At 35.6% G+C, this 23153-nt stretch overlaps 1 protein-coding gene across 1 annotated transcript in view; it reads left to right on the forward strand.

Annotated features, from left to right (window-relative positions):
• Positions 1 to 23153, forward strand: part of itfg1 (integrin alpha FG-GAP repeat containing 1) — a 114340-nt gene that overhangs the window by 69811 nt on the left and 21376 nt on the right. The window contains exons 13-14 of the mRNA XM_088938535.1: positions 8941 to 8984; positions 14210 to 14288. Of these exons, the coding sequence (XP_088794661.1) occupies positions 8941 to 8984; positions 14210 to 14288 (123 nt within the window). The remainder of the gene's footprint in view (positions 1 to 8940; positions 8985 to 14209; positions 14289 to 23153) is intronic.

Consider the following 23153-nt stretch of genomic DNA (forward strand, 5'->3'; position numbering starts at 1 on the left):
TTTTAGATTTTTGTTGATCCAAATTGACATTTAATTTAGAGGAGTTAATAAACTGTAAATTGATTAGGGGCAATATGTCACAAAAACCTTATTAAGAAGCTACCCATTGCTATGAGGGTAAGAGACAGACCATTAACTCAGCATGTGGGTCTCAAGCTATTACAGAACCTATGGCTATTGTATTTGTAGACTTGCAGTGTGATTGTATGCTAATTGAAAGAATGTTAATCTGTCATGCATAATATGTTGATCAAGGTTTAATTGGTTTTATTTTTTGTCCAGATTATTTTTCTTTTTAAGCATTTTCCAGTAAACTGCCTTTTATTTAAATGCGTTAATTGTTCTGCATCTCTTCCAAGAAAAATTTTAAACCTGTGCATTGGCCCAGGTGTTCATTTCACAATTATATATATTCATATGTACATATCCACAGAAAACCTCACCCATCCCATAGTTATATGTGCATCTATATTTTTATATATAAAGGGAGAATGTGGTATTAATGTTGAGGTTGCGGTGTTGTTAGTGACAGCTGCATGACTAGCACCTGTCTAGGCACTCCGGGTCTTGCAATGTGAAAATTCACAGCTTCACTGACAAATGCCCGTGCCACAGGAAAACACACAGGAGCCCCACCCCTGTCCTGCAGGTCCTAGCGCTACATACAAGTTAATGGGCAAATCGAAATTCCTTTTAAAAATGTCCTTTGTGAATCCAAGTTAAATAATTAAGGAATAAGTCATGAAAAGAAAATGTAAAGTATTTAAAGAAATCAGCACTGTTTTTTTTTTTTGTTTGACACATTATGTGTCATTTTCAAAAGCCTGTTGGTAAGTTGTGTTTCTTTTTAAACTCTAAAAAGTAGCTGAATGACAGAGATTCAATGATTTTGAAAGAAAATCTTCACGTGATCTTATTGATTTCTTTCAGCAAAGCCAAATACCACTCAGTGAATCCTCCTTTGGGAGATTATATGATCAGATTCTGAAACCCTTATGGTATTCTGAAATTATGGTATATGAAAATGGTTTTTCTTTACATTGCCTTGTTCACTTGTTACCAACAACAGTGCCTTGCAAATGTGCTGAAAGTGTGTTACATTGATGTTATGCATGTCAGGATAAAGCTCTCTGGTACATCTAATGCCCCTCTTACATCCATTCTCTCCTTTCACATTGAGCTGCAGCATTGCATGATTTACAAACTAACCACTGACTCATTCTCATTATATTGGTTTATTTTAATACAGGCCACTGTGGTTGCTGTAGAGTTATCAGGTGCTGAGATACTGTAGTATGATACTATGGCACAGCCATGTTATATTAAAATTGGAAGTACATTTTAAAGATAACACTATTCATCTTCCCATGATTAACGTAATATTTCACTCTTTAAGAACTAAGGCACTAATTTCCAACCAGATTTTTGATGGTTTCAAGTTCAACTATTTGTAAAGAACTAACATATTACAGTGTTTAATTAAACAACAGCGAATCAATAGTGATTTATTGAGAAATTGAAAGGGGACTAAAAAATCAGTCTCATTATGCAGTAGAACATCCTGTCAAAAAAATAAACCAAAGGAGGTGATTGCACTTCTCTCATATTGGTATGCAAATTGCACATAATTCAAATACATCTGCAGCCTTTATCCCGTCAGGAATGAAACCTCTTGAATTGGAACTGTGTAGCCATCTGTCACTAATAAAATTGAAATCTAACACGTCCATAAAAGTAGTTATTGTAAGTAAAGAACTCCTTCAACAAAAATCATTGAGCACACAATACGCCCTTTCCTTCTAGTATACATTTAGTGTCAGAATGTTCATCCATGATGGTTTCTCTGAGCAAATAGTGGTCTTTTAGTGCAGTACTAAATGATTATGTACCATGTACTACAAAAGAAAATTGACAGTTTTAAAGCATATTTTTCCTATAAAAGAAAGATTAAAAGTTCTTTTATCCAAGTGAACTTATTTCCTTTTACAATTATTGTCCATATCTCTAACAGTATTGTCATGTTTATTCCAGTGTTGAAAGAAAGCTACTTTTGTTGTAAACAGATTTTGTTGAAAAAACTATTTTTTTTATAAATGCTAGAGGTTTCTCAACCAGTTTTCTTCAAATATGGGTCTAGAATTATAAGGATCAGAACTCTGCTGCCTTTCATAAATTCATTTAACTGCTGTATAAATTATTGAACTTTTAAAATGTCTTTTTTGTGTTCAATTATGTTTAAGTTTATTTCTCCTGTAAAATCAATTTTACTTGCCTAAACCAGTTTCATACTTGCCTAAATTAGGAATAGGTTTATATTTACCTCCTGCCCTGCAAGGTAATTGATAAGAGTTATAGGCAGAACAGGGCTATAAAACTGGGCTTTGAGTTTCCAGCTAGCAAAGTACAGTTGGTATGGTTCCAGCTGTTGTCATGGTGAAATTAAATTTGGTTTGGAGTACAGCACAATTTGTTATGGAACAGAGTTGAAATTCATATACAGAGAAGCATAATATAATGCCTATAAGAGGCAAAACAAGGGACCACCTGAACCTCAGTGACAGTGAAATGAACGTGGGCGAATTCTCAGTGGTTACTGTTTTTATACTGAACTTTTATACATACTGAACTCATTTGGAATGACCATTTCTGCACTTCTCAAGTCCTGGTTTGGGGCTACAAACCCCCCACATTGGACAGTGGGGAAGTGCAGGCAGAAGCGTCCAACACACCCACTTTTGACCCACTCATCTTTTAACATGTCACAGACACTACTACTCTGTACCAGAAGTTTAACTTCTGAGAAGGGGTGCAGCCCCTGGGAAGAGGCAAGTGTCAGTTTGTGACACATGACCTAGGTTCATAGAGCTAAGTCAGACAACTGAGGCGATTTCCTTTACAAGTTGAACACTCAGGAGACCCCTTGATGTTGACTCTCAAAAGCAGTGGCTTAGAAACCACTGAACATCCTCAGAGAATACCAAGGGGACCCCAAAAAATAAGAAACTTTTCCCCATATGTAGTAGTCTAACAGCGCATGAAATCCGTACACTTTTGGTGAATGTGCTCTGACAGTTCTTAAGTATGGACCTGTTGAGCTGCAGTTCTGCTTTTGTTTCTCACTGTAATAATTATTATTATTATTATTATTATTATTGTTGTTGTTATTATTACTATTGTAGTTGTTTAATTTGATATCGCATGCAAAATAGGATGTCTTAGAAATGGACGTTTTGAAGGGCAGGTCTTCTAGTTAAAAAAAACCTTGATCTAAAGCATATTAATTTGATGGAATAAACTAAAATAATATATCAGTCACTATTGTCATAATATACATAATTGTTTTTTGTATAGACCTTAGGAAAATCTTTATTTCTTCTCTATAGGACTTCTAGTATGACAGTTACTCCAGATCCTTAGCAGGTGGTTTCTTATCTTTAAGAGCTTTAATATATAAGAATAAAGCTAGACAAATAAGACTTTTATAAAGACTACGGAAATTAACAATATTTAACCTCCCCCTTATGTCTATGTATGCTCTTCGGCTTTACATAATTCCACTTTGTTCTGAGGTTTGGACCTCAGTTCCAGATTAAGGGTAAGGAAAATTAATTCCTAAGACTTTGAGTTCTTAAAGTGTGAGATTGGAATTTGTGACCTTGCCTGTTTTGATGTCTGGTGTTGTTCTTGCTATTGTTTTCTTTATCAGATTTATATTCTCTACATCTGAAATCACGGCAGTTTCTCCTTTCGCTACTTGTTCATTCACTCATCTATCCATTTATTCATTTAATCTCTCATAAGAAGATTTTGTTGGTTTTGTTTAGTTTTTTTGGTGTTTTTGTAATCCCAGCAGTGAGAATATGGAATGTGTTCAAAGGGATGCCTTTTTAAATATAGAAATTGTTATATTTCAGGGATTCTGTGATAAGGTCTGACTCACAGTTAGCACTAATGCAGGCCATGCTTGAGTTAGGGATTAAATACAAATCCAGATACTTTACAGTTGTTCTTGCCAATTCTTTTACCTATTTTAATATTTTTGAAGCACAGGAACTGGCTTCAGTAAAGGTAAAGAATAAAAGCAAGATGTTTAAGGCTCTTGTGGGGTGTAGGTATCTTTAAAATAAACTATTTATTTAATTGTATTGCCAACTTCAGAACTTCTTTTCTTAAATCCTGAGGTAGTCTTAATAAACTGAATCTTTTATATATCGAAAACATGGCTTTCCAGTTCTCAACCAGGTTGGCCCATAGTCTGCTGATTTTAAATCCAGCTCCTCTTGCAAATGCTCGACTCCTATTATAAACTAATGATTTGATTAATCAGACTTTTGTGTTTCTTATAAGTAAGTAACATCAAGTTAATGTGAAAATTGCATATATAGCTTCCCTCTCGGTTGTAGATTAGGTTAATATGTAAGTTATAAACAAACTCAGTTTTTCTACTGTGTAATTGTTTAAGGATTTCAAAGTAGTTGATCCAAAAAACACAATCTTCACCTTCACACAGCAGCCTGTGTACTGTTAATTTTTTCAATTATTTTGTTTGAACATCAAACAATCACTTGTGGGTGAGTAAATATCTTCTTGTTAGGTGTTTGAAATTATTCAAACAGGACGTTTTTGCAGGAATAGTGAGCATTTCTACACTACATGCAAGACAAATCAATATTTGAATTTTATTTGAATTGTTGAGAAGGAAACAATTAAAAAAATAACAGTTCAGAAGTACTTGGAAATATGTTTTGTTGGAGACAGTTTATTGTATTTATAGAATGATATATGTGTGTGCATAACACCATGAACCCTTTAGATGAACACATTCTAGAAAGCAGTAAGCAGTAACAGTATCAATCCACCATAAGCTGCCTTTTTACTTCATTGATTTATACAGGCTGGTCCAGTGCGATTTGAAGATGTTATCTTTGTGACATCTGGCCTGAAGAATACTTATTTTCTAGAATTCAGCCATGACCACCACCCCCAAGCCTTCCCCCCACCTCAGCTTGAAGTTGGTCTTCACAGCATGCATTTCATTCTGCATATGGATTAATGAAACAGTTACCCTAGAAAAACCAAATACATTTAAGTTTGTAGTGAATTGCAAGGTAAATATGGTAGATAATGTTGTGATCATTGACTCCTTTTTACTAAGCCAGGGTTTTTATCATAATATTTGTGGTATGAAATGGACCACAAATGCATTCGCACTATTCTGTTGACAGAATATTTTCAGAAATGGCTTGGCAGGCAGTCTTAACTCTCCACTGTCTATAACTCAATGTGAGCTCTCAGTTCACTGCCTTCAAGAGAGTGACTTAGTACTTGGAATGCACCGTGGTCTGGTTTACAAGTGTATAGTGATCTTAAAACATTGGCATGACATTTTTTAATAACGGTAATCGTAGAGCTAACATGCTATCTAAATTATTTGTCATCTGTCATTTACGTGAATCAAAGATTGAGCAGTCCTTCATGAGCAGTTGAGCTGGAAAAAAAGATTCATCCATTAAATTACATTTTTAAGCTCTGTGTAGAGATTATTAAAGACTGTGCATATTTGTGCACCCCTCCTCCAGATCTAATAGTCTTTTTTGAGAAACTGAAAGATGCATTCAGGAACTTGTGAAATTATTTTCTTTTAATTCTTGTTTTGGCAACAATACACTCCAAATGTCTGTTTGATACATTGGCTCATTTAGCATATTCTACTTTCTGAAATTGCCATCAGTTTTAACATTTTCCCTTATCTTGGTACGCGAAATGAAAAACGGCTCGCTTCAGCTGCCTCTCGGCTAGGCAGAATTCAGATGTGCAATTGTATGACTGCAGAGAAAATTTAATGACTGATAATGCTATGTTATGGCTCCAAAAGCTTTTACAGTACATACTTGTAGGAGAGCTCAGGGGCTAAGTTTGCTGCAAGCACAGCAATGAAACATTGACGGAATTCAGAACTCTCTATTTGAGCTTTGTTGAAATAGATAATAGTTTAAAGTGAAAAGAAAGAATCAAAACAGACATTGTCTCAGTATAGATATTAGAACTCTGGATATAACCACAATGGGGTCTGGTGGTCTCATAGGAAACCTGGATTTCTGTATGGCTAATTGGCACAAACAGATGACTTCAACGTTTAAGTAATTTATCTCATTTATATGTCTGGTTCTGCATTTGATTACTGCTGATCATTTGGCTTTAGAAATGTAGCTGCATTCTGCACTGTTATAAGGTTCAGTGAGATCAGCCTTATGAAATCCAGGCTTTGGCATTTTAATATTTAGCCACAGCCACACATTTTCATTGAAGGTGATTCGTATCTGTATCTCCGTGTGACCGAATGAAGTTGTGTATACCTCATGTAAAAAAGGTAACCGTAAAAGGTTAATTTAAATTCTTGATCCATCATTAGCTCAGTCAGATTGTCTCTCAGTCAGTGAATAAAAAACAGAAAAGGTTTTGGTTTATACTTAAGGAATATGAATTCCACACTGAACAGCTGTCATAAATATTGTATTAATGTTTCTTCACCTCAAAGACTTTCTGTCATTCACTTAAATAATGATACACCATGTTTTTTAAAAGAGCCACTGTTCACTTTGTGTTGATAGCATTGAGTTACATCTGAATAACAAAGTGTGGTATTTCACTGGCTCTAGTACTAGTGATCTTTTGGCTGTGTTTTTTAATTACAGCATGGTGATTGATTAAATTTGTTTTATTAACAACCATTTTAAAATAAAATTGGTTTAAATGATATTATACTGTCCATACAAAATCCACAACATGGATATAACTGTCGCAGACTGAATCATTAGTGGGTAATGTCATTCAGGTCATAGTCTGGTAAACCTTTTGTAGAGTAGTTTTTCATGAACCAAGAACAGATTCTCATATTTGGTGACTTTTTTCACATAGTACTTTGTCAAGACTAATGTTCTAGGACTGTTTCAAAGATTTATTAACTGACTTCAATTTTTAGCTAATGATTCTATCACTGTAACATCTGCTGGTTTCCCTTCTCCATTAGTGGCTCCATTTTCATTAGCAGCATTTACATTAATTTCCTTGAAGTATCTTAAAAGAGTAAATTTAGGAGGGTGGTTTATGTGAAGCATGGCAAATATTGAGTACAGAATTCCGTGTAGAATAAGGTTCATCAACCTTTAAGCTTCACTTTATGTGTCTGTCTCACTGTGTCTATGCCAATCAATCCCTCTGTGTGTTTGTTTACTGTATCTGTTTTTTTAGTTTCTGTCTTTCTGTCTGTCTTGTAGTTTCTTTGCCAAAATATGTCATTTGTTGATTAGTCGCAAAACTTTGGTAACTGGAGATTTTTGCTTGCTTTGGAATGTGTGGTTGTTATTATTACAGATATTATCAGAACATACACATATGCTTTTGAAATCCTAATTAAAGTTTTATTCATCAGTGAAACATCAATAGTCAGGTCCACAGAAGCCAATCAGTATGCTAATACTAATTCCTCTTATTACTGATTAAAGATGTATGATTTCTTCAATTCGCACCCTCTTGGATATGCATAATGCAGAAGGAAATTGAGTTAGGTTTTAGTTTGCTTCGACTGTTACATACGTGAATATCACTAGAATTCAATTCACATTTTAAATCTATAAACTCCTAAAATGTCATTACATGCAGTATATACAAATTTGAAAGATGTGCGTTCAGTTATCTTTCTTAATCTGCTGTTTGGTCAAAAATCAATTTTGATTATATTGTCACCTCATTCTCTATTTTTTTGGTCTTTTCACTGCTCCTCTGGCTGGCAGCCTTTTTGAAAGAAACTTTCTCATGAAAACAGAAATTCAACAGCAAAAATACAAACTGAGTATCTCAGTGCTTTTGGTGCTGACAGTTCTTATTTCTGCTCACTTCTGTTACCTTTTAATTCACTTTAGTGTATTGTAGAGTGAAAATACTGAAGACATCACAGATTGATTGAGCTGTGTTGGTGCTGGTTTGCTTTCTCCAGAGTGCTGGTTATAGGAGGTGTAGTTGGAAGGTGAAGGATTAATTGGAACAGCTATCCACAATGTGGCACTGACAGGTCACATCTCTGCAGAGAGCTCCCATCATGAGCAGCTGGCCTCTCTGACTCTCACCAGGAGTAGCCTATGGGTCAGCAACAAATTTAGACTTTAGTCAAAAAATTCTGTGATATTATGAAAGCAAGGACATGACTAGTTTAATACCATGTGAAAAATATTCCTTTACTTCAGTAATTTGTCATCTCTGATGGGGTTTCACTTGACTTGGTAAGATAACAGTTTTTTTTGCAAAGGTGTAGAGGCTTGTAGGACTTTCTTTCCTGAGTAATATTGTTGGTAAGGTTGTCAAATTTGTGATATAATTAGTCATCTTCCCATTATTTAGCACTTATTAATATAGTTAAAATGGTTAATACAATAAAATACCCCATTGATCGCTGGAGTCTGGTTAAACGACAATATGGCATTGTTAATTCCTGCCGAATGTATCACAAAACTATAGTTATAGTTGTTATACTATATAATAAAATCATTATTTAGAATGATATTTTTATACATTTAATGAACATAATATATCCTTAAATGTTCTTGACTGTACATTCCTTTAACCTGAAGCATTCTTAGCAGATTCTATAGATAGCATTCTTGCTGTTTTTGTTGCTGTAAAACAACCAAGTTTTTTTATATTACGTTTCATGGGTTAGTCATGCACGTGCTTTACTTTTTTCTCAAGTATCTGTATGTATTATGTATGTATTACATAATTTTAAATTAGCCTTTTTGATTCTCCATCTCAGACGGACTAAAAGCATGATAATTAGATTTTGAAAGACATTATTAGGCTCATACTGTGTAATAAAAAGGTTTTTATGTATTTATTCTAATTGATAGTAAAACAAATGATCATTTTTACTTTTTCTTGTTTCAGTGCTCAGTGGACTTTGTTCCAGTGACTGCCCAAGGAAAGTCACAGTAAGTCTCACTTACATATTTTCTCATAGAGTTGTCCATCTGTTAACAGAAAGCAGGAAACTGCATATGGCTTTGTCACGCTGGTAGAAAAGTAAACCATCAAGGTATATGCAGTACCCAATACACTCATAGAATCATGAGAAGATTTTTAGATCTGATTGCACAGTCAGGTGAGTGCTAGGCAGCTGTGACTGGCAGTAATGGAGTTCATTTTCATATGTGTTTTAAAATGGAGTTGTGTTCAACTGGCTGCCCAATTTGTCTGATTTGTGCCTGTGAAAATGTCGTAAAAATGTATCATTTCAATTAGCAACTTTGAAATTAGAAAGGAACTATTGTGACTGCTTTTGAACACATTAAATCAAAAGATATTAAAAAATATCAGAATACCCCAGATTGCCAGAGTTCAACAGATTAACAGAAAGATAGTTTACTGAATCTGACTTGTTTACTGTACTCTGTTTAGAATACAGTTGTCCAAATAATAAAGTCAATTCACTTTTCACATTTTGCCCATAGCTGCTGGGGACAAAAACATATTTACTTGTTTCCACAATATCTGTTCACATTCTCCTCAACCATCAAGCTGTGGCATGCAAAATGAATGATTTGTGTGACATCCAACATCCCAGTGTCCTTTTTCAAAAACATAATTTGTCTTTTCTGTGCAGTGCTCTTTCCTTTCTTTTATAACAATCCTCACACCTCGGTTTAGGTTTCTGTTTGTTGCTGAGCTACACACCCAGCTAAGTGACACTAACACAATTCTTTGCTGGGCATTCACCTTGATCTCTTAGTTTCCTCTGCTGTTGTATTGTCTCTTGTCCGATGATTTTACAGACTTGTTCCAATTCAGGCACCTCCTGGAAATTAGGTTTTATAATTCACATAGGATAGTATACCTACTAGTAGATAGCATAGCCTAAAATAAACTACAATAAGCACATTTAAGAGTCTTGTTTTTAGAGACTGCATAAATGCTTGCCAGCAGGAATGTTTTTTTTAATAAACAATGCATTATTCTTACATTGAACCATTTTCAGTAGTGTTCTACTGGACAAATCCTACCATATTCTTTAATTGCATTTGTTACCTTATATGTGTAGTTCTTTTTTTTCTACAATCTTTCAAAATCTTTTTCTTCATTATCCTACAAACAAGTGTCTTAATTTTGCCTTTGCCAGCATCTTTCTGAGATCTCCACAGTATCCTCCGGAAAAGACACTCAAGCAATAGAATTATAGACTAGTCATGAAGGGCAGAATGTCTCTTCATTAGAGCTGGCACATAATAAAGAGAGGTATTTGTCTTGAAAGCCACTGTTTTTGCAGCTTTAATGAAAAGGTATCACAGTCTGTCAGAGGCATTACTGCAATCTTTAAACAGCTCTAAAATGCATGCTGTAACTCAGAGACTACTCTGAATTGAAATGACTTGGCTCCTACAGGAAATTCAGACTCACTTTATATTGACACGAATGCCAGGAAATAATATATATATATAGGCAAAATCTTTGGTTCAACTGCAAACTGTTTATGTGCAATAGAATGTTTCTGCTTCAAGAACTTAAAGGCAGTTTAGTTTTTTTCTCCCAGTGCTTCTGCTAGTTTTTCATATGTATCAGCTTGGTTACTTTGGGCACCTGCTGGTACTTTTAAGTATTGAACCAGCCCTGCTGGTAAGACTGCATTTATCCACACAACTTCTGTGGAAGAATTAAAAAGTGTTAAATGTTTTTAATTTTAGGTCCTGTAGCCTTGTAGATTTTTGAATAGATATGAAAATTAAACTAGCTCTTACACATTTTGATGAAAAAAGAATAAAACAAGGCAATTTCCCAACAATAACATTTTTGAACAGTGAGGAAAGCAAGTTTTAGCGCACATCTTTATGTAGGTAAAAATTAAAAGACCTGACTGGCTTTGAATAGCTGCTGAAATTTTGTTTGACTGTAGAACTCTGCTTACCATTATAGTAATAATTTTATTTAAATCCATAACTATGATATATTTTTATGTCTTGTAATAATTATATATATTTTAAAGTTTCTCAAAAATTGGACATAAATGATGGCAAATAGTCATTGTAAACACTGACTTTCTATAGACTGTTTATTAAACTCTTCATTATTTATTGCAGTTGAAAGGACAGTAAGTCTGAATAATATTCCACAAGGTTATACATGAATGTGAATTTATATCACTATTAATGAGTTTATCTTGAGTAGCGTATGAGATTTTTTCAGTACAGGGTGAAGTTATACAAATAAATAAGTTTTGGATCCTAGGTTTGTGTTCAGTAAACCTTTGATTGTATGTTTGCATGTAACATTCACTGTTCATAGACTGCACCTTTTTTGTTGTTTAAGAAGCATGGTAATCAAATTAGTTACAAGATGGAAGATATTTCTGTACTTACGGCATAGTCTATGAGTAAGTTTAAGACGAGTTAAGACCAGGACCCACGTCCATTCTGTTGTTGTTTTTAGGGATTAAAGAATGTTCTAGCTTCGTACTGCTGCCCACACCTATGATATTGATATCCTTTTTTGTCATGCGTAGGGGGAAGTTAGTTAAAAGACATTCCTCTGTCAGTTAGTTTTGCATTGCTGGCCTCCTAACATTGCTGTCTCTAGTACATTTAAGGGTCATGTGAACCAAGGAAGAAGATTGATGCTACCTCTTTGTCTGTTTTTGAAAAATCATTGGCCAGCTGAAGCAGCTTGGCCATAGTCAACCCAGAGGGTGGTTACATGGGGTGGCCTTTTTCTTTATCCCCTAGTGTTCTGCCTTCTCTGGATCATACACCTCTCCCCAGTCTCCCACAACCAGAGCGTGTTTTCTTGAGCCAGATCCTCTGTTACATCTAAGGCCAGTGTGGCCTGGCTGATCACACCTGAAACATGTTTGTCCCTTTGCTCCCTCTGTATATATAATGGCTTCCTACCTAATGGCTACCTACTTTGATGATTTATTTTTGTAGTGCATCATATTACTTTTCCATAGTTTTTGTTAACTGGAATTCCTATCCAATATTTCTTGATGTTGTTTGATTCTTTCAGCATTTCAAGAAAGAACTGATTCTTTCTGCCTGTGTAATATAGACCTGATTGCTACTTATAGGCAGTGGTTTAATGGGTTTTCCCTGGCTTTTCACTATACTGATAATGGTTCCCTGGTTGCCTTGTACTGCTCCTAAGGATATACAGTACACTCAGACACTTTTATTTCTTCCATTGTCTGGGGGATGGTAAATAGTAGGCCTCTGGTCCAGTCCGCAATCTCTGATATACTACTGCACTTCCCCAGCTATTTCTGGAAACGAGACTTGCACAAGCTCATGCAGATCCTTTGAATGCTTTGAATTTACAGTACTTTAATCATATCTTCCATCTTATCCCCTTACTCTGTATGTTTATTTAATTCTGGGGGTATTTGAAAGTGTCATCTGCATTTTCCCTCCTTTCCCCTCAACCTCTCTCTGCCTTATTCCCCCTGCCTTTGGTATCACTTCTGTCAGAGTTACATGGAGGTGAAAGATTCCAGTATCGTTTACAGTCGCGCTGCCAGACCTTCTCATCTAAATCATCACAGTCTATTTCTCACTTGCTACTTGCTATGTAAGGGTTCCATTGTACCTGTAATTCTCACAAAAGCTTGACTAGTCTTCTCAGTTTTCTTCATTAATCTGCAGAGGTCCTTCTTTAAGCTTTCTAGTTGTTCTCTATTTTCTCATTTTCTCTGCTTGTTTTCTCCCTCAGCATCAGTTCAAGCTGTTTGTTGCCCTCTTTCAGCGCTTTAACTTGTTTATTAGCTGAACTGCACAGATGTTAGTGAGCATAGCACAGCAGTTATTCCTTTTTCCTTTTTATCTTTGTTTCTTTCTCTCACCAATCTTTTTGCTGGCGAGGGTCCCAGTCTGGATTTCATCCAGTTTTCATCATCTTCTCTTTAGTCTTAATATATTTCTGTAATAAGAAAATCAGTAACTTGTCTGTTGTCTTCTATAACTGTAGTAATATGTATCTTTTGCTCTAACTTAAAATGTTTCTGCACCTCCTAATTACAGCAGCTCCCTGGTTTTGTTCATCCTGATAATAAGACAGTCCCACTGGAAAGACACACTTATGCATACTTAACATACTGCTCAATCCCAGTGGCTGCTTATCATTTGTATTGAACTTTTAGTTGTCAACATCACATTCAGTCTCAGAGGCAACATGGTATGTTTGTATTGAATCTCATTCAATCTCACAGGCGACAGGTTACCCTTGTATTGAGGTTCTATCAGCTGCATGCTGTTCACTGTGCCCTCCCTTGTTCTTTTACCCCTGCAGTCCCGGTAGCTTGTTCAACACCAGGCCCATCTGTATAAGAGTGGTAGAACTAAATGTCTTGTCTCTAATGTCTGAAATCATAGGAAATTCACTTCCTGGCCTCTGTCCTGTCCCTGCATCCTGTTTTTGACGCAAATTTGCTCAGGGAAATTACCACTCATGACCCTAAAGTTAACTTTGCTTTTTTATTTATTGATCACTGGGAGAATTAGTGATATACTGGTTTTCACTCCACCAGCTCAGCCTGTAGAGATTACAATTCAGTTATGTACTCAGAAATTCTCACTATATAAAAGCAACATATTAAGTTTATATACTTTATAGAGTCCATAGACTTGGCACCCTGAACGTAGGTTTGCATATATGCAGTCACTTAGGAAGCCATGCTCATTCTTTTCATGTTTTCTGTCTCCAGGCAGCATCAGAGAATGTTCCAGTTCAGCAGAGATTCAGATAGTTTCCAAGGACATTTGTTAAAAAGCAACTTAGAATACAAAGACTGCAAAGTCGATAGCAAAAATGGGTAATAATATCAACTAAGTGGAACAATACAAGCTTAGTTCACAGAGCTCACAAAAAATTCCAATAACACGTTCCAGGGCAGATCTCAAAAGAATAATGTAGAACTTGTAACAAAGTACAGACATGATTCTTAGCTGATTATTACAAGTGCAGTTGTATGTCTTTTCAGTATAATACAATAAAGTCTACCTAGTCCCTACTTCACAATCATTGTTTTTCCAGTACAAAATGTATTCAGGGAAACTCTGCAGAAAAAAGTTAAGGTCAGTCATAGTCCAAATACTATAGAATGAAAGATCTCCTTCAAAAAAGTACCTAGTTCTGACATGGCTGATTATATTGCCTATTGCTTGTGTTTTTATCACAGCCCTTTGGTGTCAATCAGCCTGGTCCGTATGTCATGTACACATCCGTAGATGCAAATGGATACCTCAAGAATGCATCAGGTAAGAAAAGAGTTGTTCAATGCTTGTTATTAGAGCAGTGCTAAGATTTCCAATGTACAGGAGATGAGGCATTCTGACTGAAGTGCTACAGTAAACAAATATTGAGAGCATACAGTGTCTGCAATGAGGTTTTCACAGATGAATCATCTCTCTGTTTAGAAGGGAAAAACCCCTATCAGGAATGCAGTCTGCGGGGATTAATTGACACTTTCTTTTATCCTATTTTTCTGATAATTATGTTACCACCCACTCCGAGGTTATCATTGGAAACCAACAGCGTGGCTAGAGTGTTTTTAAAAAGAGGACAAAAAGAGGATGATTGTTTAATTCCCACCTACATATTAGCCTCAGCAGCGGACAAAAACAAAACAATTGCAATGAGAATGATTTTACATTATAAATGAGGAACAAACACAATTTCAAAACACACGTTTTTAGGGAGGTGATGATTCTGGAGTCGCTGCCTATCAGTCCAGTTCAAGAGTTGGTCATTCCCCTTGTTCCATTCAAGTATTTCAATGCCTGTATGAGCCAAAATTCTGCATGTTCCACTTCAAGGGTGTAGGTCATCTACGTTATGTTTTTTTTCTACTTTTTTGTTATGTGATTCAAATCATTTATGGTAATGACTCACGGATAATGAGCCTTTGGACTGAAATGTGTACTGGTGACAGAAACAATCACTGACATGCATGCACACATTTACAGATCCAAGAGAGGCAGTCACAGTGTCAAACCCCACATAAAACACGCCATACTGCATAACCTCTTTGTTAAATATAATTTGAACAGTACTGAGTGCATGGCTTTTAAGAGATGTTCAAAACTGTTTGAAGTGGCAGAACAGTGCTGTTCACAGGTCAGAGCAGTTAATATGTTTAATGCAACTCACTCTGTTGCTTTCAGAGATGACAGAATCATTTTAAAGATACATTATTAAATAGATTAAGAAGCCAAATTATTTTTAACTCACTTAAAATTATGGATTTTTTAATACTGTGACTGTCATAAAAGTATTCTGATGTCAGGGAAATCTGCATTTAAGAATATTTCCTGAACAGTTTGCATCCAGTAGAAGCTATGTTATTATTTTCTGGACCATTCTTATAGAACCTGCGATTGTTATAGAACCTCACCTTTAATCTTTAAGCTCCTCGTCTAATCATTCCTTTTCCACAATACAGAATAAACAATGTGTAGTCTAAATGTCAATACATGCCTCTACATGCTTCTTAAATACTGACTTTTATTAAAAAGTATATAATTTTAAGAATTTACTTATGCTTGGCATTGAGTATGTTCTTTATCACAATTTCCTTTTTGCTACAGTTGTTCTGCAAAGCCATGCAGTATGACGCCAAAAATAATGAATGTACGTAATCATGCAAATCTTATATTTTTGAAAAAATATCTAATTTGCTTTCTTCACTTAATTTGTAATCTTGGCACCATTTTGTGCCAGCTTTAATCCAAGGAAAACCTGTCACACTTCTTTTTTTCCACAGTGAAGAAAACAATAATAAAAATAGTGTACATTGCAAGTAGATGAAGTAGACTGAGCACCTGCTGTTCTGGATACCTTCTCCTTTGTTTCATTCTTGTTTTATTTCTGAAAGTAATGTACTGTCATTTATATCTCAGGAAACCTTAACCAAAAACTGTCTTGGTAGATGCCCTCTTTTAGCTTTGTAATGAGGTTACCTGCTTTTTGCATTAGAGGTTTCATTGTATTTGATTAATTGTTTAATTATATTATCATAATTCACAAGGGTTTCTAGAGTTGCTTAAGTGGAAATAAGGTGCCGTTTCTAGAATTAAAAATTAATTTCCATCTGCATGACCTGTAAGTGTTATACATCATTTTGCTTTTTGTATTTATCCCAGCAAGATCCTTTTAAATACAGCTTGTCTGTGTTAAATTAGCTCAAGCATGACTGCTTGTATCTCAAGTGATGAATATTTCTACTTAAACTGATACATAACTGTTGTTCCAAGGCCTGTATGAAGTCTTGAATGTCATGACGATCTTTCTGCTTTGCTGGGCAGAAGATTGGCAGCATTATTCTGTGAATTCCCTCCAAGGGGCACAGTGGGTTTTGAAGGTTTAATACTTGGAATGCAGTAAAGGGCTCTCTGCATCGCTAGTTACTTCGGCTCTGGAGCATGTCTTCAATTCACTTCTCCTGCACGATATGACGTGGAGTGTCTTGCGAGTTCAGAAACAATTCAGATAGATGCTTGCAGTGATCCCCTGGCTGTAAGCACACAGGAATCAAAAGGGCAGGGGAGCAGGAAAGTCTTGTAATGGCAGCAGGTGTTGAGATTTGTGGATAAAGGAGAGAGTCATTTCACTTAAAACCTTGTCAAAAAAGCTTAAATGTTTTTTTTTGTATATAAAAGATTTTGCACTTCAAAAAGGATCAACTGTTTTGCTTTAAATTGCTGATACTCTCATTCTATAAAACCTTTACATTGCTAAGGATTGACCCACTTCTTTTCTCTTTAATTGTGTACCTCATCCTCTTGAGGCAATGACATTGTAAATTTGCCATTGTAAAGTAACCACAACTAGGCTGTAATAATTAGGGGAGGTAGTAAAGGGAATAGGGTGAGAGTTTTTGTATTGGATTTTTTTTTAATCCAGGATGTTTCTAAGGTTAAAAGCTTAAGGTCTCCTAAATGTTCTGGTAAGACATCATCTGCTGTGATCATAGCACTGTTCTTCTAGGAATATCTGAGCATCAGGCAAGATGGTATATTAACAAGAAAACAAATGCACACCCTGGAGAATTCTGGATTGAAAAGCTATTCTTAGAAAAGCCCATTCCACTCATTGCTTAAGTTGAAGCCCCAGAAGAGCATTAGTATTCATACATAGTTTGCCTCTGCATACTGACAGCCTGCACCAATTACACCATGGAGATGTAACATTGATAGGATTCACAACTGTGACCACCATCTCTTGAATCTTGATCTTTGGGCCTTCTACACCTGTTATTTGATTTTAAAATAAAAGGGCATCATGTTTTTCTCAATGCTTGGTGTGAAATAAAGCTTTTGCCCTCACACCAAATTTAGTGTAAGACTCAGAGACTAATTTTTGTTGTGGTAAATTGAGACATTCAAAATTATGGAAATCGGGGCATATGGCTCCACTTTTTATAACCATTTTCGTGCATGTTCTAACCCTAACCTTCCTTATGTTAGTACAAGGGGAAAGGTATATCAAATTAAATATAAAACCTTAGTAAATAGCAGAGTCTACTAATCCAATAAGCAAGTAGCACTGAGTTCAGCTAAGCAAGCTTAGGCATAAATGCCAAAGGAGATTTCATTTTAAGATTTTTTTTAAGAGGGAAACTGGGAACCTAGACTGGTGGGAGTCTAAGAAATTAAGCTTTCATGGAGCTGAAGGAACAGATCCAGAGACTAGAGGAATTCATTAATTTCTTAAGTAGGATTACAGTGTGAAAGTTGATAGCTTACTAAAGTAAGACTTCAACATCACCAAAGTGATTACTTTAAATCACATACTTTGTAACTGCCAAAAGCACTGGCAACAAAGTTTAAGATTAATGGCACCCCCAGATCTATTTATTCTTTTGGGTGTGTCTGTGTTCTTTATTCATCCTGGCAAATCTTTAAAAATAATGTTTAAGATACTTTGATTATTGTAATGATACCCATAATAGGCTAGGAATCTTGCTTCTGGAATTGTGTGCAAAATAAGAGAAAACATCAAAAGAAACTTGTTAGAGTGATTCCCTTTACTAGTTACTTAGTATTAAAAATTGCTGTATGTAATGCAGTAATTGATCCCATTACATATAAAGAAATACAATGCTATATTTACAGTTACAGAATATAAACAGGTAATTAAATGCAAATCATAACTGGTAATAACACTAGTAATGAAACAAATTTCTAACAAAACACAAACAATACATGCAAAAAAGAACAAAGCAAAGTTTTGATTTCTATAAATTTGATCAGATGACGGAAGTTGATCACATTGCATCCTTACCTTAATAGGTGTTCATAAAAAAACACATTTTATTACATTGTTAAGCCTAAAGAAGAAGTGATAATAGAATGATAACAATTCTCTGATATGTTCATATTTTTTGTGGATTGTGCATATGTAGATGACAGTGAACTGTTTAATAAGCAAATTGTCTTGTAAGTAAAGGGGTAGGATAGGCACATTTTTCCGCAGTTTCAGGTAGAGGTACTGTAAATAATGTGGATCCAGCCAGCGTGTTCGATTTATCTGTCAGATGGCTTTGGTGAATCTGATGGTTAATTGAGAGGAATGCTCTAGCTTTGCCAGCAGTGTTGAACTTGTGTGATTTTTCTGTCTTAATAGTGAAGGACTCCGCTCACTCCCAGTTGTCAGTCTTGTCATGTTTCTGCCACATGTAGCCTTGGGCTCAGATGTCCCTGGGGGTTGACAGAATGCACGCCTGTCTCTGGTTCTGAGTGTACAACAAGTTCAGTGCCACAGAATTAAGTCAAAGAAAAATAATTGGGCATTTGCATTTGCACAGACTTGCAGTCACAGACCTAAACCTGTGAAATGACTGAGTTTGTGAGTCTGTAATATTTTTTGTATTTACTATTTATTCCATGTCTGCTGGAGGTATTTTAAATACTTTATGTCATGAAAGTCTGAGCTAGAAGTGCAATGCTTCTTATTTTCCTACACCTGCTTATGCAGGACAAATATATCAACTGTGCCAATTTACTGTATCCTGACTGTAAGTCACAGTGTTCTGCATCATTGTTAAACATGGAACATGGTGCTATGACAATGTCTGGTTTTACAACACAGTAATATTGAAAGCCAAGAAATTTTAGAAATCTTTGTGAAAAAACATGTTCACTATGACTTGCGCATTACAATAGATGACAGTGGACTATATGAATGAAAAGAAAATTAAAGATTTTTCAGGTATTTCATGAATATGTGGTGTTTTTTGTGGTGTTTCTGTCAGAATATACTAAATGCTATCGTGTTATGGTAGTTGTAAGCTCCATCTTATTGTCTCCAGTTTGGTATTCCATGCTTATTGTACAGAGAAGACTAAGTGCTGCACATTTCTTAGGTTTACGTGTCTGGCAGTCTTTTGTGGGGGTCTGTGGTGCTGTAGCTCCACTGTTGAAGCTCTGAAATGGTCTGGAAAATGAGGTCAACAAGTAATCTGTGTCCCTAGAACTGCAGTCATTTTTTAATAATCAATGGTTCAAGTGAGGGGTGAAATAGCTCTGCACTCCTAGTGCTGTTGTGATGTGTCTCCACCTACCTCACTCCCTCCCAACAGGAGTTTTGCTTGGAAATAAACTGAAAACCAAGAAACATTTTAATTTGAAACCTGTATTTCTCTGATCAAGAAGCTTTATTAAATTATGTGTTCCGGGTGTGTAGTGTTTTTGGTGGTAGATTTGTTTTTTCACCTTGCATCACTTTTAACTTTACTTTGGCTAATTCTGATTCTCAGAATTCCCAGGTAAATAGGATAACATTTGCCCATGATTTCCACCTCGATAATCTCTTTGGCACATGATGTTTGCAAGTGATACTGATCACTCGTCCTAGAGCCTGTCAACCTCAATTTTCAGTTCTACATTTTACCAGTTGATATGTTATATTTTTGTAGTTGATATTCATGTCTTATTAAACAGGTAAATATAAACAGCATTTTATTTTCTACACCAGCAACATTCTTTTCAACAGAACACATATTTGGGTAATTTGGGTAATGTACAATAATAACAATTGCAGTACTTACAATAATAAGGGTTAGGTAAAAGACATCCTTATACCCAGAGGCCAAATTGGGGATAACATAATGACTGCTCATTGCAAATTTAAAGGGAGATATCCATCCATCCGTTTTCTGACCTCTTTCTCCAATTCAGCATCGCAGGGGAGTTAGAACCTATCCTGGCAAGTAATGGGCACAAGGCAGGGTACACCCTGGATGGCATGCCAGTCCTTCATCGTGTAGACAAGCACACTCACACACTCACACCAGGGCCTAAAGGAAGATGTGTTATTGTAAAATAAACTGAACATAAAAAACACTGCATATTTTAAGTTTGTATTTGGGATTTTTAGATCAGTGTAGTTACTTATTCTTATTATTTTAACATATCATATTTGCCTATATTAGTCACTGGATGTAAATTAAATGAAATAGGGTACCTGAAACCCTGCTAACCTGTCCCTGGCACCCTGTAAAAACAAGCAAACCAGTGAATGAAATCTCGTCCCTGGACGTTGCTGTTAACATAATCCAGAAACCCATAAAAAATCCATATTTTTTTAGTGAATCAGAGTGAACAAACGTAATGATTTTCTCATTATGTGTGACATAAATGACCGAGTGTCCTTTATGAACTTCTAAACCCATCTTCTTTACTTATTTTTCTCCTGGGTTTTATTAGCAGAAAGTTGGTGTCATCTTCTGCTAGATTGTGTGAAATGAGATGAAACAATCCAGTTTTTTTTACATTAAAGTAGATGGATCTTTCTACCCTGCCTGATCTTTCGGTCTGTTGCCTGTGCTGCAAGCAACATGATGCTCTTTAGACAGCAAAATAATCTGAAGTTTGTAAATAATATTTTAATAATGTTTAGTCATTTCCTTAATCAGCCTTATTTCTAGTTGCTCAATCGCATAGAAAACACTTTCAGTTAGGATTGATTGTATAAGCTCTTGCTATGGATATGATAAATGAGCATTATGAAAAGGAATTGGTTTGCTGCTCACTTTATAACAAAGCTTTGGCCAGATAGATGGAAAGAAAAAAAAGCTTGGAACAAGGCTGTATAAAAACTTCCTTGTCCTTCAGAGACTGTGGCTGTCAGGCTGATGAATGGGACTTTTCTGCTGTAGGTCTGAGGAATCCCCAGTCTCACTCACCTTCTGCCTGGCTTCCTACAAGCATGGCATTCTGAAGGACGAAAGAAAAGAGGCAATCACGATCGATAGCCTACCTCTGCGACTGCACTGAGGAGATACTTTTAATTAGGGGAATTAAGGAAAAAACAATTATCTATGCAATAACAAGTTCCAATTCACGAAACCCCCACACACTCAAAAACACGCATACACTTGCTAACATGTGTAGACTGCCCCTCTCCAAGTTTGTGCTACCCAAGTTGAACTGAATTGAAATTGTTAAAACCACTTGGATTCAGCCAAGCTAACCAGCTGTAGCGGGAAGAGGGATTATTATTGATCAGGGCTTTGCACGCTGAGTGATTTCGGTTTCTGCAGTCAGACCATTAAGTTCTTGCTTGTCTGAAAAGAAATTGTGTGGAGGCGAAGGAAGCAGTGCTACAAGGAAGCTGGCACAGTCTGCTGGATTAGCCTGGGCTTGGAGAACTCCTACACAAAAACACACACTGGCCCTTTATCTCACATACACACAGAATGCACAAGACACCCTCTCACATACACATACACCTACACATGCTACTCCAGCACTTGGGCTGATTAATCACAGAGAATCATGTATGGTGGAGGCAGCAGCCGCACAAAAAGATAATATTATTCAGTACATAAATGCTCTCTTTAGATGCTATTATCTTCCATTGCTCTATATGTTTCTTATTATATAAGGTATATTACTTTTTAAAAATAATAGTAATTTTGATAATTATTTAAATTCATGTAAAGGAACATAGCTTGAAGTTAATTCTGGAACAATTAACTGAATAAAAATATGGTTCAGTTAATTCAAGATTGTATTTTGAAATGATAGTGCAATTTTGACATTTTGGTGAACTGCCTTGTTTTTTCATAAGTGAATATTTCGATGGTTTGTTATAAATTCTATGTTAAGCACAACTTAAAAAATTGCAAGAACATTTAATGAGCTAATCACAGTATTATACTAATGTTGCAATCTGTAGTATTCCTGAAACACTGCATCTACCAGCCGATATACTGTGTACATGCATGATGTATGGCATACAAATCAAAACTGCAGAAAATACATTTTTAGTCTACAAATGTAAAGCATTCATTATAAAACGCCACTAAATCATTTTTTGTGTTTAACAAATATTATATTTGTATTTCTTCTCACATTCGACTTACGATTTAATGCCTTAAGCCAGAATTCTTCAATGCATGAGCAATGCAAGGTGCCTTAATGTTGAAAACACTGAAGCCATTCTGAGAGATCTTGACCTGACCTCTTTGTCCATTTTGCCCTTTTTCCTGCCTCTGTGTTCTAAGCTCGGTTGGCTGCTCTCGTTTCAAGCTATTTCAGGCTTTCTTGTTTAAAAAACTTTGGCCTTTTTGCAAATCCCTTGTTTCCTCCTGTGTTTTTTTTTCCTGTCTAAAACAATCAAAAAACAGTGCACAAGTCCATAATTACGCTGTTAATCGCAAAGCAGTGCACAAATCCATAATTATACATTTGCATTGTAATTATGGACTTGTGCGTTTGTTCTGTTTTTGTTTTTGTACAATAAATAAGTGATGATTTGGCTATTTTTGTATGCTGGCTGTTACAGAACTGTGACAAGCCAGCAGTTGGTTTCATTTATATCATGTGATATTCCTACTGCTTTGAGGGGTTTTTTGTACACTCTATATGGCTTTTCCTTCATATATTTCTTGAACAAATAGTTTTCTTCCTGTAATTGTGAGTAGATTTTCCACATGAGCATATGCTTAGCTACAGTAGAAGAGCTGTTCATTGATCTTTGTGTTTTAATCAAGGAGCTCAACCTCATGTTCCCCGTCTTTAAAAACTGGACTTAATTATATTAGAATTTGTGTAAGGTTTCAATAATACGATGGATTGAATGGTGCACTATGGGTACCACATCTATTTACAACAGCCACA

Source organism: Atractosteus spatula, chromosome 21, assembly GCF_055471065.1.
Source record: "Atractosteus spatula isolate fAtrSpa1 chromosome 21, fAtrSpa1.hap1, whole genome shotgun sequence".
In the NCBI taxonomy this organism is placed as follows: Eukaryota; Metazoa; Chordata; class Actinopteri; order Semionotiformes; family Lepisosteidae; genus Atractosteus; species Atractosteus spatula.